The sequence below is a fragment of the Sphaerodactylus townsendi genome, linkage group LG17 (assembly GCF_021028975.2).
Source record: "Sphaerodactylus townsendi isolate TG3544 linkage group LG17, MPM_Stown_v2.3, whole genome shotgun sequence".
NCBI classification, from domain to species: domain Eukaryota; kingdom Metazoa; phylum Chordata; class Lepidosauria; order Squamata; family Sphaerodactylidae; genus Sphaerodactylus; species Sphaerodactylus townsendi.
In genome coordinates, this window is record NC_059441.1 from 7,517,497 (window position 1) to 7,530,358 (window position 12,862).

The following is a 12,862-nucleotide window of genomic DNA, read 5'->3' on the forward strand; positions in this document are numbered from 1 at the left end:
GACTAGTTGCGCCTTCACTGCCCTGGGGCCGGACCTGGAAGGCCCAGGGTAGCCCAGTCTCATTGAATCTTGGATGTTAAGAAGACTCAGCCCTGGTTAGCAGTCGAATTGGAGACCACGGAGGAAGTCCAAGGTTGCTCTGCAAAGGCAGGCAACGGCAAAGCCACCTCTTTTCTTCTCTGGTCTTGAAAGCTTTATGGGGCCACCATAAGTCTGCTGCAGCTTGATTACGCTTTCCACCCCCACGGATAGTTTGGAGATGGAGGTCTTTGAGCTGAACAGTTTGCTCCCAGTGTCAAGCATCCCAGGGAAACTAGCATTACAGTTCTGGGACAGGATAATAGAATCATAGAGTTGGAAAAGACCCCATCCAGTCCAACCCCCTGCAGTGCAGGAACACACAATCAAAGCACTCCTGACATATGTTCATCCAGCCTCTGTTTAAAAACCTCCAAAGAAGGAAACTCCACCACTCTCTGAGGCAGTGAATTCCACTGTCGAACAGCCCTGACGGCCAGGAAGTTCTTCCTAATGTTTAGGAGGAATCTCTTTTCCTGCACCTTGAACCCATTATTCCTAGTCCCTGAGGATGGCATTCAGCTCTTCTTTCCTCAACAGCTGCTGTGAAACTTCTTTGTTAAATGCACTGACTTCCACCCTTCCTCGGGACTGGAAGGGAGGAGTCCTTCTGCTGGAATTATAGGACAAGAAAAATTCCAGTGTGCAGACAAAACAGAAGGAAACCAGCCAATTGTCTTTCAGAAGAGTGCTGAAAGCAGACAGCACATGCAAGGAGCGTGAGGATTTGGCCTTCTAGCTTGGAGGGCTCTGCACAGCCAAAGGAGGGATATATATGGCAGATGTGAAGCTTTTAGAGGTAATACAAGCCCAAAGACATCCTCACTGCATACAAAACTGCACCTTGGGAACTTGCCAAACCTTTTCCCCCAAAACACGGCCAGTTTGAAATGAGTTCTAAAAAGCAGATGCAATAAGTACCTGATGTCCCCAGAAAAGTCTAAGCTGGCAGATTAAAAATATATATGTATGTCCTTAAAACCCCCGACCAAAATTCAGTGGGCAGACCAGTTCATGCACATGGGGAGCAGCAGGAGAAGCTGGTGTGCCAGTATTGGACCGGCTGGAATGTAACACTGGCTGGGGTTGAGGAACTAAACCCACCTTGGCTGCTTTCAAAATTTACTCTGTTGGTTTAACAAGCAAGCAAGAACACTGATTTAAACACATCTGCAGCTCCTTAGGCTTCTGTTACCTTTATCCAGTGGTGGGATTCAGCAGGTTCGCACCACTTTGGCAGAACCGGTTGTTAACATGGTGCTTGCAAACAACCAGTTGTTGAATTATTTGAATCCCACCACTGCCTTTATCCGAAAAAGAAAAGCATGAAGACTTTTCCAGGTTTTAACAACTTCACTACTCCACTTGATGACCACGTAAAGGAAGGAAGCAATGCTTGAAATGCAGTTACCTCTGCAGGAATTTTTTGAACACTCGCCTATAGGCGTAGCCTGCTCGCCGTACACGAATGTTCTCCTTGAGCCCAAGATACTCCACTTGATGCTTCACCCTGTGGGAACACCGTTAGAAATTAAGAATGTTGAGATGATGTTTGGAACGGGTTCAGACCAAGAGGGGAATGCGACAAGAGCCACTCTCAAAGTATCCAAATAGGGGAAAGGTGGGGGGGGACCCCCATAGCCAACTAGTCACTGGAGGCACTAAAGGAAAGGCAAAAAGCGACGTTTTTAAGTGATGACAAACCTGAGTGAGTGGAGGAAAGTTTTCCATTTGAACACACAAAGCTGCCTTATTCTGAATCTACCCAGGTTAGCCAGATTTCTGGACAGGCAGTGACTCTCCAGAATTTCATACATCTTCTGCAGCAGTGGCGTAGGAGGTTAAGAGCTCGTGTATCTAAGGGCCTTTCCCCACTTCAAAAGTGAAAGTGGAGGGGACCCTGCTCCGTGTTCGGCATGCGGTTTCAAAAAGGTGTACTTCCGACCAGGATCCGAAATGACACGCGCTGAGGGGTGACTGCGTTGTCACTGCTGGTGTAGTGGGGAGTGCTGCAGGACCCTGGGGTATTTGCCCTGAGGAGCGCGCATCTAATGGTGGGTGGGGAATCGACCTAATCTGGAGGAACCGGGTTTGATTCCCCACTCTGCCGCCTGAGCTGTGGAGGTTTATCTGGGGAATTCAGATTAGCCTGTGCACTCCCACACACGCCAGCTGGGTGACCTTGGGCTAGTCACAGCTTTTCGGAGCTCTCTCAGCCTCACCCACCTCACAGGGTGTCTGTTGTGAGGGGGGAAGGGCAAGGAGATTGTCAGCCCCTTTGAGTCTCCTGCAGGAGAGAAAGGGGGGATATAAATCCAAACTGTTCTTCTTCTTCTTCTTCTCTTAGCTCACAGTTGTCAAACTTGCGGCCCTCCAGATGTTATGGACTACAGTTCCCATCATCCCCTGCCAGAATGATGCTGGCAGCGGACAATGGGAACTGTAGTCCATAACATCTGGAGGGCCGCAAGTTAGGTGCTGGGGATTGCACCTGGGGGCCTACTCAATGCACAACCACTGAGCCACAGCCCCTCCCCGTTTTAGAGATGCAATTAATATCTAGTTGGCTATTGAAGTGTGCTGGTTTATACAGCTGTCAAAACATCTGCCAGCTGCAGGGAAGATGAGGCCCATTGGATCTAAAACACTTGAAAGTGCCACAGTGGAGACTTGTGGAAGAGCGCTCAGCATCTTGCAATATCCGCAAGGACAAGAGAAGCAGAGGTGTCTGCCAAGTGGCAATCCTGCATCGGAGCTATTTTGCTGCATAAAATCAGATTGATCATGGAAAGCAGGCTCTCCTAAGGTAACCCATTCCATCAGGAGAATCTCTAGGAAATAAAAAGTCTTCCTGGGTCCTTATATAAAATCTTACACACCAGCCCTTCCACCCTGGCAAAAAAACTCTGACGTCCTTTAGGAGGCAGTTGAACGGTTTTGTTCAGGACCACACTTGGTTGAATTTACTACCAGTCCTGTGATTTTAAATTTTGTTTTTAATGTGTTTCATTCAATACTTGTCTACGTTGTAAACAACCTTGAGCTTCATAAAGAAGAAAGGCAGTTGATAAAGGGCCTTTCCCCACTTACCTTCTGCCCCGCGTTACTGTAGGCAAGTAGCGCGGGGTCCCCCGGCACTCCCCACTACAGGGGTGGCGACAATGCAGCCGCCCCGATGCTGCTGCTGTCGCACCCCCTCAGCGCGCATCATTCCAGGCGCTCTTCCGTGGGGAAGCCCGGGCGCACGCCAGAAATGACGCGCGCTGAGAGCAGCGCGGGGCATACACGGGGTCGTGGCAAGTGGGGAAAGGCCCAAAGTTTAAAATAAGTAAAGACTCGCGATCTCTCTATAGCATTAAAAATAAACAGATCCCACCTAAGTCAGCATCAACCCCTTTTCTAAAGGTTATTTTCAGATAATAAATTGTTTTAAGAACTTATTACATCTGGCTGTAAAAAAGACCAGGCCTGTCATTCTTCTAGGCTCTTATGTCAAACAAGAGAAGCAGCGATAGTCAGAAACTCCCGCTGAAATGAGAAAGACCTAAACTTCCATTTGCTTAATTCTTAGATGTTGATCTGCAAAAGAAAGAAGTGCCCACCACTACCACACATACACAAATTGCCTTTTTTTCAGACAAAAAGAAAAAAACACACTCGAAGTTGTGCACAGTTTGACACCGACTCATACTGGCAAAGCAGTAAAAATAAAAGGAGTAATATAGTTTCCCCACCAATTCCACCCCTGCATTATTCCAGATGTGTCCAGGAGGAAAATCTATAAACAGGAAAAGAGAAGTTGGACTCTTGTTACTGCAGCTCCACCAGGCGGTTTCAGAACAGTAAGGAATGTCTGAATGCAGAACGTTTACAAACTGTGCACTGTTTTTCAGAGAGTTTGTGGACGGAGGACAGAACAACTTGTACTGCTGGAGAAAGCGGCTAGTGATACATGGCAGTTTGAAAACTTAAAATAACTAGAGGGCAGGGCTTCCAGTGCAGCATGGGATGCCGCCGCTGGAAAACAGCCCCCTCGCCCCGTCCTTTCCACACAGTGAGCAACGCTGAAAGAATGTCTTGATTCAGAAAGAAACCACACACTGCAGCACACAACTGGGCTACACATCCTGTTTAAAGAGAGCATGCGGACACACTCCCTGAAAACTGTGATCTGGACATCTGGAAAAGTGGCACCATGTGAAGACGGGGGAGGTTGAAAATCAAACGGAAGGTTTTTTAGAATGTCATTGAAAAGGGGCGATAACTGAAGGAATATTTCAGTAAGCTCAAGTATTACCAATTTTCCTCCTCTGGCTACTAAAAACGTAGAAATTTCAGACCTGCTCCAAATGCTCGTCTGATCCTCCCCAACCATCCCAGGTATGTACCAGACAATCCCAGTGGTGAATTCAACCAGTGTGCTCAGGAGATATGGGGCCTTTCCCCACTTACCTTAAGCCCCGCACTACTCTCCTCAAGTAGCGCGGGGTCCCAGGGCACTCCCCACGACAGGGGCGGCGACAGCGCAGCTGCCCCAACGCTGCCGCTGTCGCGCCCCCTCAGCGCGCGGCATCCCTGGCGCTCTTGTAAAGGGCGCCTTTTGACCCCAGGCGCGCGGCATAAGGGGGATCGGGGTGAGTGGGGAAGCGCCCATGGTCATGGCCATCATCCAGTAGAAAATTGTCCAGCGCAGGCCCCACCTCAGTGGTTTGGAGGAATGCAATAGAAATGCTGGCAATGGGCAGAACTCCCCCCATGGGATCAAGCCCCATGATGAGAAAACAGACCATCACTTGGATCCATACCTTGAGAGGACAGTGTGTACGGGGCTCCCCTTGGCACCACTCCAGCCTCGCTTTGTGTGCCAAGGCCATCCAAAAGAATCCGAGAACAACTCTACAGTTGTTTAGTCCGGCTGCCATAACCTAGCATCAGGCCCTGCTGTGACCCCACTCCTGCATAAGGTGTCGCTCTTCAGCTAAACCTCAAGTATTGGAGTCTCTTCTGAGCCTTAAGTGTTCATCCTACCTCATTGCTCAATGCAGAGACTGTGACTCAGCGGTATAGTATCTGCTCGACACACAGAAAATCCCAGGTTCAATCCTGGTACCTCCAGTGAAAGGTTCTGGAAGCAGGTGACATGAAAGACCTTTTTCTGCCTGAGATTCTGGAGAGCGGCGGCCAGTCTGAGTAGACACTATTGACCTTGATCAAAATATGGCCTGATCGACTGTCAGGTGGCTTCATGGGTTCATGTAGTATAGGGGAGGAGCTGCAACTCAGTGGCGGGGAATCCGCTCACATGCAGAAAGCCCCGAGTTAAATCCTTGCCATCGCTAGCTAAAAAATCAGGGAACTGGCGACGTGAAAGAGACTCTGGAGGGCCCAAGTGGACTTTGATGTTCTGATTCAGCAAAAGGCGGCATCAAGTCTTTGGGATTCCCTTCAGGAAAAACAGCCTTTACTGGACGAGAAAGAACATAAGAACATCAGAACAAGCCAGCTGGATCAGACCAGAGTCCATCTAGTCCAGCTCTCTGCTACTCGCAATGGCCCACCAGGTGCCTTGGGGAGCTCACCTGCAGGAGGTGAAAGCAATGGCCTTCTGCGGCTGTTGCTCCCGATCACCTGGTCTGTTAAGGCATTTGCAATCTCAGATCAAAGAGGATCAAGATTGGTAGCCATAAATCGACTTCTCCTCCATAAATCTGTCCAAGCTCCCCTTGAAAGCTAGTCCAGGTTAGTGGGCCATCACCACCTCCCCTGTGGCAGCATATTCTCAAACACCAACTCACACGTCGCTATGGAAGAAGTGTTTCCTTTTATTAGTCCCACTCTTCCCCCCAGCATTTTCTAATGAATGCCCCTGGTTCTAGTATTGTGAGAAAGAAAGAAAAAAGTTCTCTGTCAACATATTTCTACCCCATGACATAATCTTGTAGACTGCAATCACATCCCCCTCAGTCAGCCTCTCCAAACTAAAGAGTCCCAAAATGCAGCCTCTCCCAGAGTGGGAGAGCTCCAGTCCCTCAATCATCCCATGGCCTTCTCTGCACTTTTTCTATCTCCTCAATATCCTTTTTGAGATGCGGCGACCAGAACTGGACACAGTACTCCAAGTGGCGGTCGCGATCCACTGCTTTATATAAGGGCATGACAATCTTTGCAGTTTTATTCTCAATTCCTTTTCTAATGATCCCCAGCATAGAGTTTGCCTTTTTCACAGCTGCCATGCATTGAGTTGACATTCCCATGGAACTACTTTCAACTAAGACGCTTCAAATCCCTTTCCTGGTCTGTGACTGATAGCACTGACCCCTGTAGCGTGTATGTGAAGTTTGGATTTTTTGCCCCTATGTGCATCACTTTACATTTTGCTACACTGAACTGCATTTGCCATTTCTGAGCCCACTCACCTAATTTATCAAGGTCCGCTTGAAGGTCTTCGCAATCCTTTGTGGTTCTCACCACCCTACATAATTTGGTATCATCTGCAAACTTGGCCACCACGCTACCCACCCCTACTTCCAGGTCATTTATGAATAGGTTAAAGAGCACTGGTCCCAAAACGGATCCTTGGGGGACACCACTCCCGACATCTCTCCATTGTGAGAACTTCCCATTTACACCCACTCTTTGTTTCCTGTTTCTCAACCAGTTTTTAATCCATAGGAGGACTTCCCCTCTTATTCCTTCATTGCTGAGTTTTCTCAAAGGTCTCCATGTGCTGTGTCTCCAGCACATTATGTGCTTATGGCAAGGGTTTTCAAACTACGGCCCTCCAGATGTTCATGGACTACAATTCCCATCAGCCCTATCATTGGGCCATGCTGGCAGGGGCTGATGGGAATTGTAGTCCGTAAACATCTGGAGGGCCGTAGTTTGAAGACCCCTGGCTTATGGCAACTGCAGATGGCAGGCACCACTTTAGAAGCGGCAACCCCCTGGCCCCCCCAATTCTCTCACACACAGAGGGGAATCCCTCTTTCATAATGGCACCTACTTGGGGGGTGGGGGGCACACACAGAAGATCCTGGAAGAGCAAGGGGCCCCCACCCCGCTCCAGCCTATTCGTACCTGCTCTCTTCCCAGTCTCGAGGCTTTTTGGTTTCATTCGGCTTGATGCAGCGGATATAGTGAGGAGTGCATTTCATCAGGGTGCCAACGAGGTCATTTGCTTGTTTCTGCAAAATCAGGAGTATGAGGAGATACCGGCCAACGTCAGCAAGTTTCTGCACAGCCCCTTCTTAAGTGCAACAGTCTGCTCTTCCTCCCCCACTTTTAATTAGAAAGTAATTTGACTCCATTTTTGAGAACGGACAGCCTATCCCAGGAGAACTTCGTAATGCTGATGCCTGGCAAATGGTTTTCTGACCCCCGTCTCAGAGAAAGGAAAGTTCTCTAGCTTGCAGTGAACTGCAGCTGTCTCTCCTGAAACCCTTGGCTGCGTTCCAGAGTGGTTGTTACATACGCGGCTTTCCCACACAGATTAACAGGTGATCCAGAATTCCACCCTACAGGTGCTCAGTTTGGCTGGCACAGGTGGGAAGGAACGGCCTGATGTGGGAGGTAAACAGCAAATATAAGGTGTTCCTCAATGCATAAGCAGTGTCAGAAGACACGTGCAAGATCAAAATCCTAGTACTGCAAACCTGAATGGATTCCTGACAGGATCCCAGATGCAGGATTTTGCTTGTACTGCTATGAGCCAAGGAGATTAGAGGCAAAGTTTTGTTTTTCATTTTGGGGAAGCCCAAAAGTTCACAGACTGGCCTGGGATATCCCTGAGGGTCTGGCTCCCCTTCCCATGACTGCAGCCCCAAACTGACCTCACCGAAACAGAACGCACCTTAATTTTGCTGCCAGCAGTTGTAGGGCGGCCTTTCTTATCAGCTTGGAGATTTTCTGGAAAGAGAGCCTTTATAAAAGGCCTGAAAGAGGAAGAATTGGAAATGCATCAGCCAGCTCGCAAATCAAAGAACAAAAAGGCATTTCTGGCACCAAGAGAAAGTAGACAGATTCAACAACGTACATTAAATTGTCAGGCTCTGCATGTCTCTCTTCCTACTCATGTTTCCATCAGCCACAAAGTGAAAGGCAGAAAGCCCCATCTATTGGATAAGTGGGCAACAATCTGGTAAATGACGTTCAGTTTTAATAAGTGTTAAGGTGATGCACATTGGAACGAAGCATCTAAATATATACTGGAGGGTTCTGAACGGACCCTCACTGGCCTCCTTCAGCAGGGCTCTTCTTATATCCTTATGCCTTGCTAACCCACAGTTGTGTTTACATCCGTTCTACCACCCTGATCAACAACTGAGAGGCCGCCAGGGACAGGAAATGTCTTCCAGTGGGAGGATTTGCTCCACATGCTGTCCTGTGTTTTTTTTTCCATCCTTCCACGAACTGAAATTTTCTCTTTCCAAATCCTGATCTTTTGTGAACCGAGTGAAAGGTCTGGTAATATTGAAAATATTTTCTTCTAATTCAAGGAACTAGAGCAGTGGTGGCGAACCTATGGCACGGGTGCCAGAGGTGGCACTCAGAGCCCTCGCTAGGCAAGTACCATCGCAGTCAGAGTGCTCCCTCCCCCCCCATATTTAGGGCTGGCCTTGGCTTCGCTGGGTTCGACATTAGCATTAAACATAAGACTAAAAGTTTTGGGGAAGTAGTGTAGGTAACCCCAAGCTTGTTAAACCCCACTGATTTTCATGTGAAGAACTGAAGCGCGATCCTTTACCTGGGAGTAAGCTCGGTTGCTGGCATTGGGGCTTGCTTCTGAATAAACCCTCCTAAGGTCGTGATTCACCCATTGGAAGAGTTGCACGGTTGCTTCAAAGCAAAGCCACCAACTACCACCAAGCTTACTCCCAAGTACCGCATGCCTCGGAGCCAACTGTTTTTCCTAAACTAAAACCTCAGTATTCAGGTTTGATTGTCGGGTTGGCACTTTGCGATAAATAAGTGGGTTTTGGGTTGCAATTTGGGCACTCGGTCTCAAAAAGGTTCACCATCACTGAACTAGAGAGACTCAGTTCACCTTTATCCATGTTCACAGTGCTTGCTAAGACAAAGGTCAGGATCCAAGAGCTCAGCAGGTCTGTACAGTCTCCCCTGTTCCGTCCCCATTTGCCTCTGCCCCTCACCCCACCCCTTGGGCACACGCCCCTTTTTCTGTGTCCTTCTTAGCCCTAATAATTCTGACACCGGAGATTCGGCTCACGGAGCATGCAGGTTATTCTGCAAGAACTGTGCAAGAGAATAAATGCCGAAGGGGTGGGAAAGGCCAGTCAGAGTTCTGGATTTTTTCCCACAAAGAATATCTCACTATGCATCTCCTGCTTAACTTACTGCGTGAAAATAACTACATACTTTTCTTATCAGGTGATCAAACAGATTCCGTGCGCAGCAAACTAAGTGGCTGCACGCAAGAATGTTCAAACTGTGGGATAGGTATACAGTTTTTGATGGTGCCTTCTATATACAGACAAATGCCATGCCTTTAGAAAGATGATGAGGTAATATTTAGCAGGCCAACTGCAAGCCAACATAGTACCATGCAAGATTTTTAATGACTCAGAACTCTCTATAAAGTGGTAGCTAAGCCTGGTTGAATCCCCACTATCGTCTTAGCCAGGTTTCAGAACACAAACTAACCAGGTTTGAGGGACGACCTCCCCAGTCAAATCCCCAATACCGTCTTAGCCAGGTTTCAGAACACAAAAGACCTCAAACCTGGTTAGTTTGTGTTTTGAAACCTGGCTAAGACGGTAGTGGGGATTCAACCGGGGAGATCGTCCCTCAAACCTGGTTAGTTTGTGTTCTGAAACCTGGCTAAGACGGTAGTGGGGATTCGACCCCTGTTTCGTGGAATTCTGAACTAGAATTCGGTCCCTTTTAAAGACCTCCAGGTTTAAACTGCAACCAGTGTGCAGCCTGCTTTTAGTGCAAGTGCCAATTCATAGAACATGTCACAATGGTGATACTAAAGCTGTGGTAGAAGAGCATGTACAGAGTGCCTTTCCTATTCTGAGCTCCAGAGAGCTCCACAGATGGGAGACCTGGAGTGCAGTGCAGCCTCAAGAAGTCCCTTATTGCTGTTGCTTGGCACGAAAAACAGAACCAAGGCAGCGGGGCGGTCTTTCCTTCCAGACTTGCAAACTCTAGGCAGGTGTGGGTCAGGCAGAGGGAAAACGGGACCTATCTCATGCCCGGAGCCCCCTGAAATCCCAGAAAACCCATCTTACGTACAATTCACTGCTCTGCATGAGCTCGATCAAGTCCATGAACAGGACGTCCCGGTTCCTCTCGCAGAAACCATCCATGTCGTAGGACACCTGCAGGAAGGAACAGCAGAGCGGTTGCGAGACACGCAGACAGAAGACAGCCCATACAGCAAGGGGGGCGGAGAGGGAGGCTGTTTTGGAACTGAAAATGGACACAACTAACATGCAAAACCACAAATTTAAATCTCCAAGGCCATTGTTTGCTTTAGCAGAGTGATACCGGGAAGGCTACGCACAGAAGCAGTTTTGCTCTTTCCCCAATCCAAACTGTTCCGCTTTGTGGCTTTTTTACCGGGGAGGGGAAGGGAGGGCAGGTAACCATGGGACGGGAAAGAGTGTCAGCCTAGGATCTGGGAGAGCCGGGTTTGAATCCCCACTTGTGCCACGGAAGTTCACCGAGTGACTCTGGGCCCATCACAGTTTCTCAGGCTAACCTACCTCACAGGGTTGTTGTGAGGATACAATGGAGGAAAGAAGAATGACTGCTCTGGGTCGCCATTGGGAGAAAAGCAGAGTGCAAATAAGTTAGGGTTTTTAGATCGGGCGCTCTGTTGTTTTAATTTGTATGTAAATCTGTAATCGCTATTTAAGCTTTTAAGTTTTTAATGAATTAAGCTGCAATTTTGTATTTTGAAATGTTTTGTTGATTTGTTGTTTTAAAGTGTTGTTATTTTATGTGTTTCCTCTATACCTTCTAGGGTGAGCCGGCTTATAAATCTACAAATAAATAAATAAATAAATAAATTCAGCCGGCAGCCCTGCTGGGATCCGCACAAATACTACGCTGATACATTACAATTTCCTAGGCCTCTGGGTGAGCCTCTAATTGTAATGAAGGCCAACAACCAGCTAAAGATCTGGCAGCTGTGAAATCTACAACAACAACAACAACAATAATAATAATAATAATAATAATACATTAAGCAATGATTCCAAGGCTTCAATATGTACATAGTATGCAGACAGCCCTGAAATCCAGAAAATGCAATAAAACTTAGTATCAAGTGGGTGTTTGCCAAACTCCTAGGCCATTCTGTTGTTTAAGAATACAAATGTTGGAATGCTTCCTCCACCTAAGCAAAGAAGCATCACCTAATGAATCCAAGGGAGCCGAGCTCCCAGGGCTGCACCGATCTGAGGGTGCCTCTGAGATCAGCCGAAAACCAAATCAGGCTTTCCCTTCAGAAGAGATATTCCACAGCCCACCTTTCCGGCGTAATGGTGGATGATGAAGCCTTGATTCCAGCTGTTGAAGTGCTCATGAGTCCCGATCTGCATCTGCAGTTTCTGCAGCAGGGTCTGGTCAGCTCCTTCGCCCACGGCGTGCATCGTCGCACACACGTCATCCAGAATGCTCATGATACCTGGCGGGTTCTTCAGTGGGGGAGCAAAAAGAAGCAGCGGAGAAAGAAACAGCAGGGGAAGTTCAGAACTTGTAAATAAATCTTTTTATTTTGTTCTGAGTTTGGCTATATTTGTTCCAAGTGAGGAAGGGTGAGGGCCTGCCTTTAACTCTGTCCAGAGGTAGCTGGAACTGGCCCACAGTCATGCTAATGACAGAACACAAAAGACCTTGTTTCTTCACAGTGGGTCGGCTCCCCTGCTTGGATCTGGCAGTGTTTACCTGTTCCTCCATGTGTGCCATTTCCTTGCCAAGTCAGAACATCATAACCCCGGAGCAGCCTGAATTAGGAGGATTTTCTTCAGTGCCGTTGGGTGTTACATTTTAATTTTGTAAAATTACTCCCTAGGGACAAGACTGTGAAGAATTCTGCCCAGTTGATCAGGGACAAAATACATCTTTTACAGTCAGCCCGTTGGGTGCGAGGGAAGCCCATCGGATTGGCTGGTTTCTTCTGCAAGTCATGCCACCGCGCTCTGCTTCCCAAGGACCTTTGCGCTCAAAGCGTGTTCTGCATCTTCTTCCTGGGCCCAAACCATCCCTGGAGGAGCAATCCTGGCCTCCTGTTTCCCATCCAAAACCACCAGCAGATTTAACAACCCTATTCATAAGAACATAAGAACAAGCCTGCTGGATCAGACCAGAGTCCATCTGAACCCGTGACTCTTCTACACGCATTGGCCCACCTAGGTGCTCTTTGGGAGTTTCTAAGCAGGAGGTGATGGCCCCTCAAAAACCTGTTTTTTTTCCTATTTGGTAAGTATGGTGCTTTTTTCATCCAGGCATTCCCATCCTTTTGTGGTGTAAGTGTAGATACAAAGAAGCTCGAGACCTCAATGGGTAGCTTTCACTTGTCTGGAGCTGCAAAAAAATAACCAATCTCTTATTCATGCAATTAGTGTCATTTCAGGGCAGCAGAGAGACCAAGGAAAACTGAAGAAGTCCAGGGCCCCAAGACCAGGCTGTGTCTCTGTAAGCAGCAAGGGCTCTCCATGCTAAATTCAGCTGGTTCTCTCTTCAGAGTCTCCTCTGATATGAAACCTGAGTGTGTTCAGGCAATGGCTGAAGGCCCTGCACTAGGTATGCGCAAACT

At 48.0% G+C, this 12,862-nt stretch overlaps 1 protein-coding gene across 1 annotated transcript in view; it reads right to left on the reverse strand.

Moving 5' to 3' along the window:
* MYO1E (myosin IE) overlaps positions 1-11,736 on the reverse strand; it is a 32,786-nt gene extending 21,050 nt beyond the window's left edge. The window contains 5 exon segments of the mRNA XM_048481702.1: positions 1,490-1,588; positions 7,156-7,262; positions 7,928-8,009; positions 10,333-10,418; positions 11,574-11,736. Coding sequence (XP_048337659.1) covers positions 1,490-1,588; positions 7,156-7,262; positions 7,928-8,009; positions 10,333-10,418; positions 11,574-11,726 — 527 coding nt within the window. The 5' untranslated portion in view covers positions 11,727-11,736.
* Positions 11,737-12,862: the final 1,126 nt, after the last annotated feature.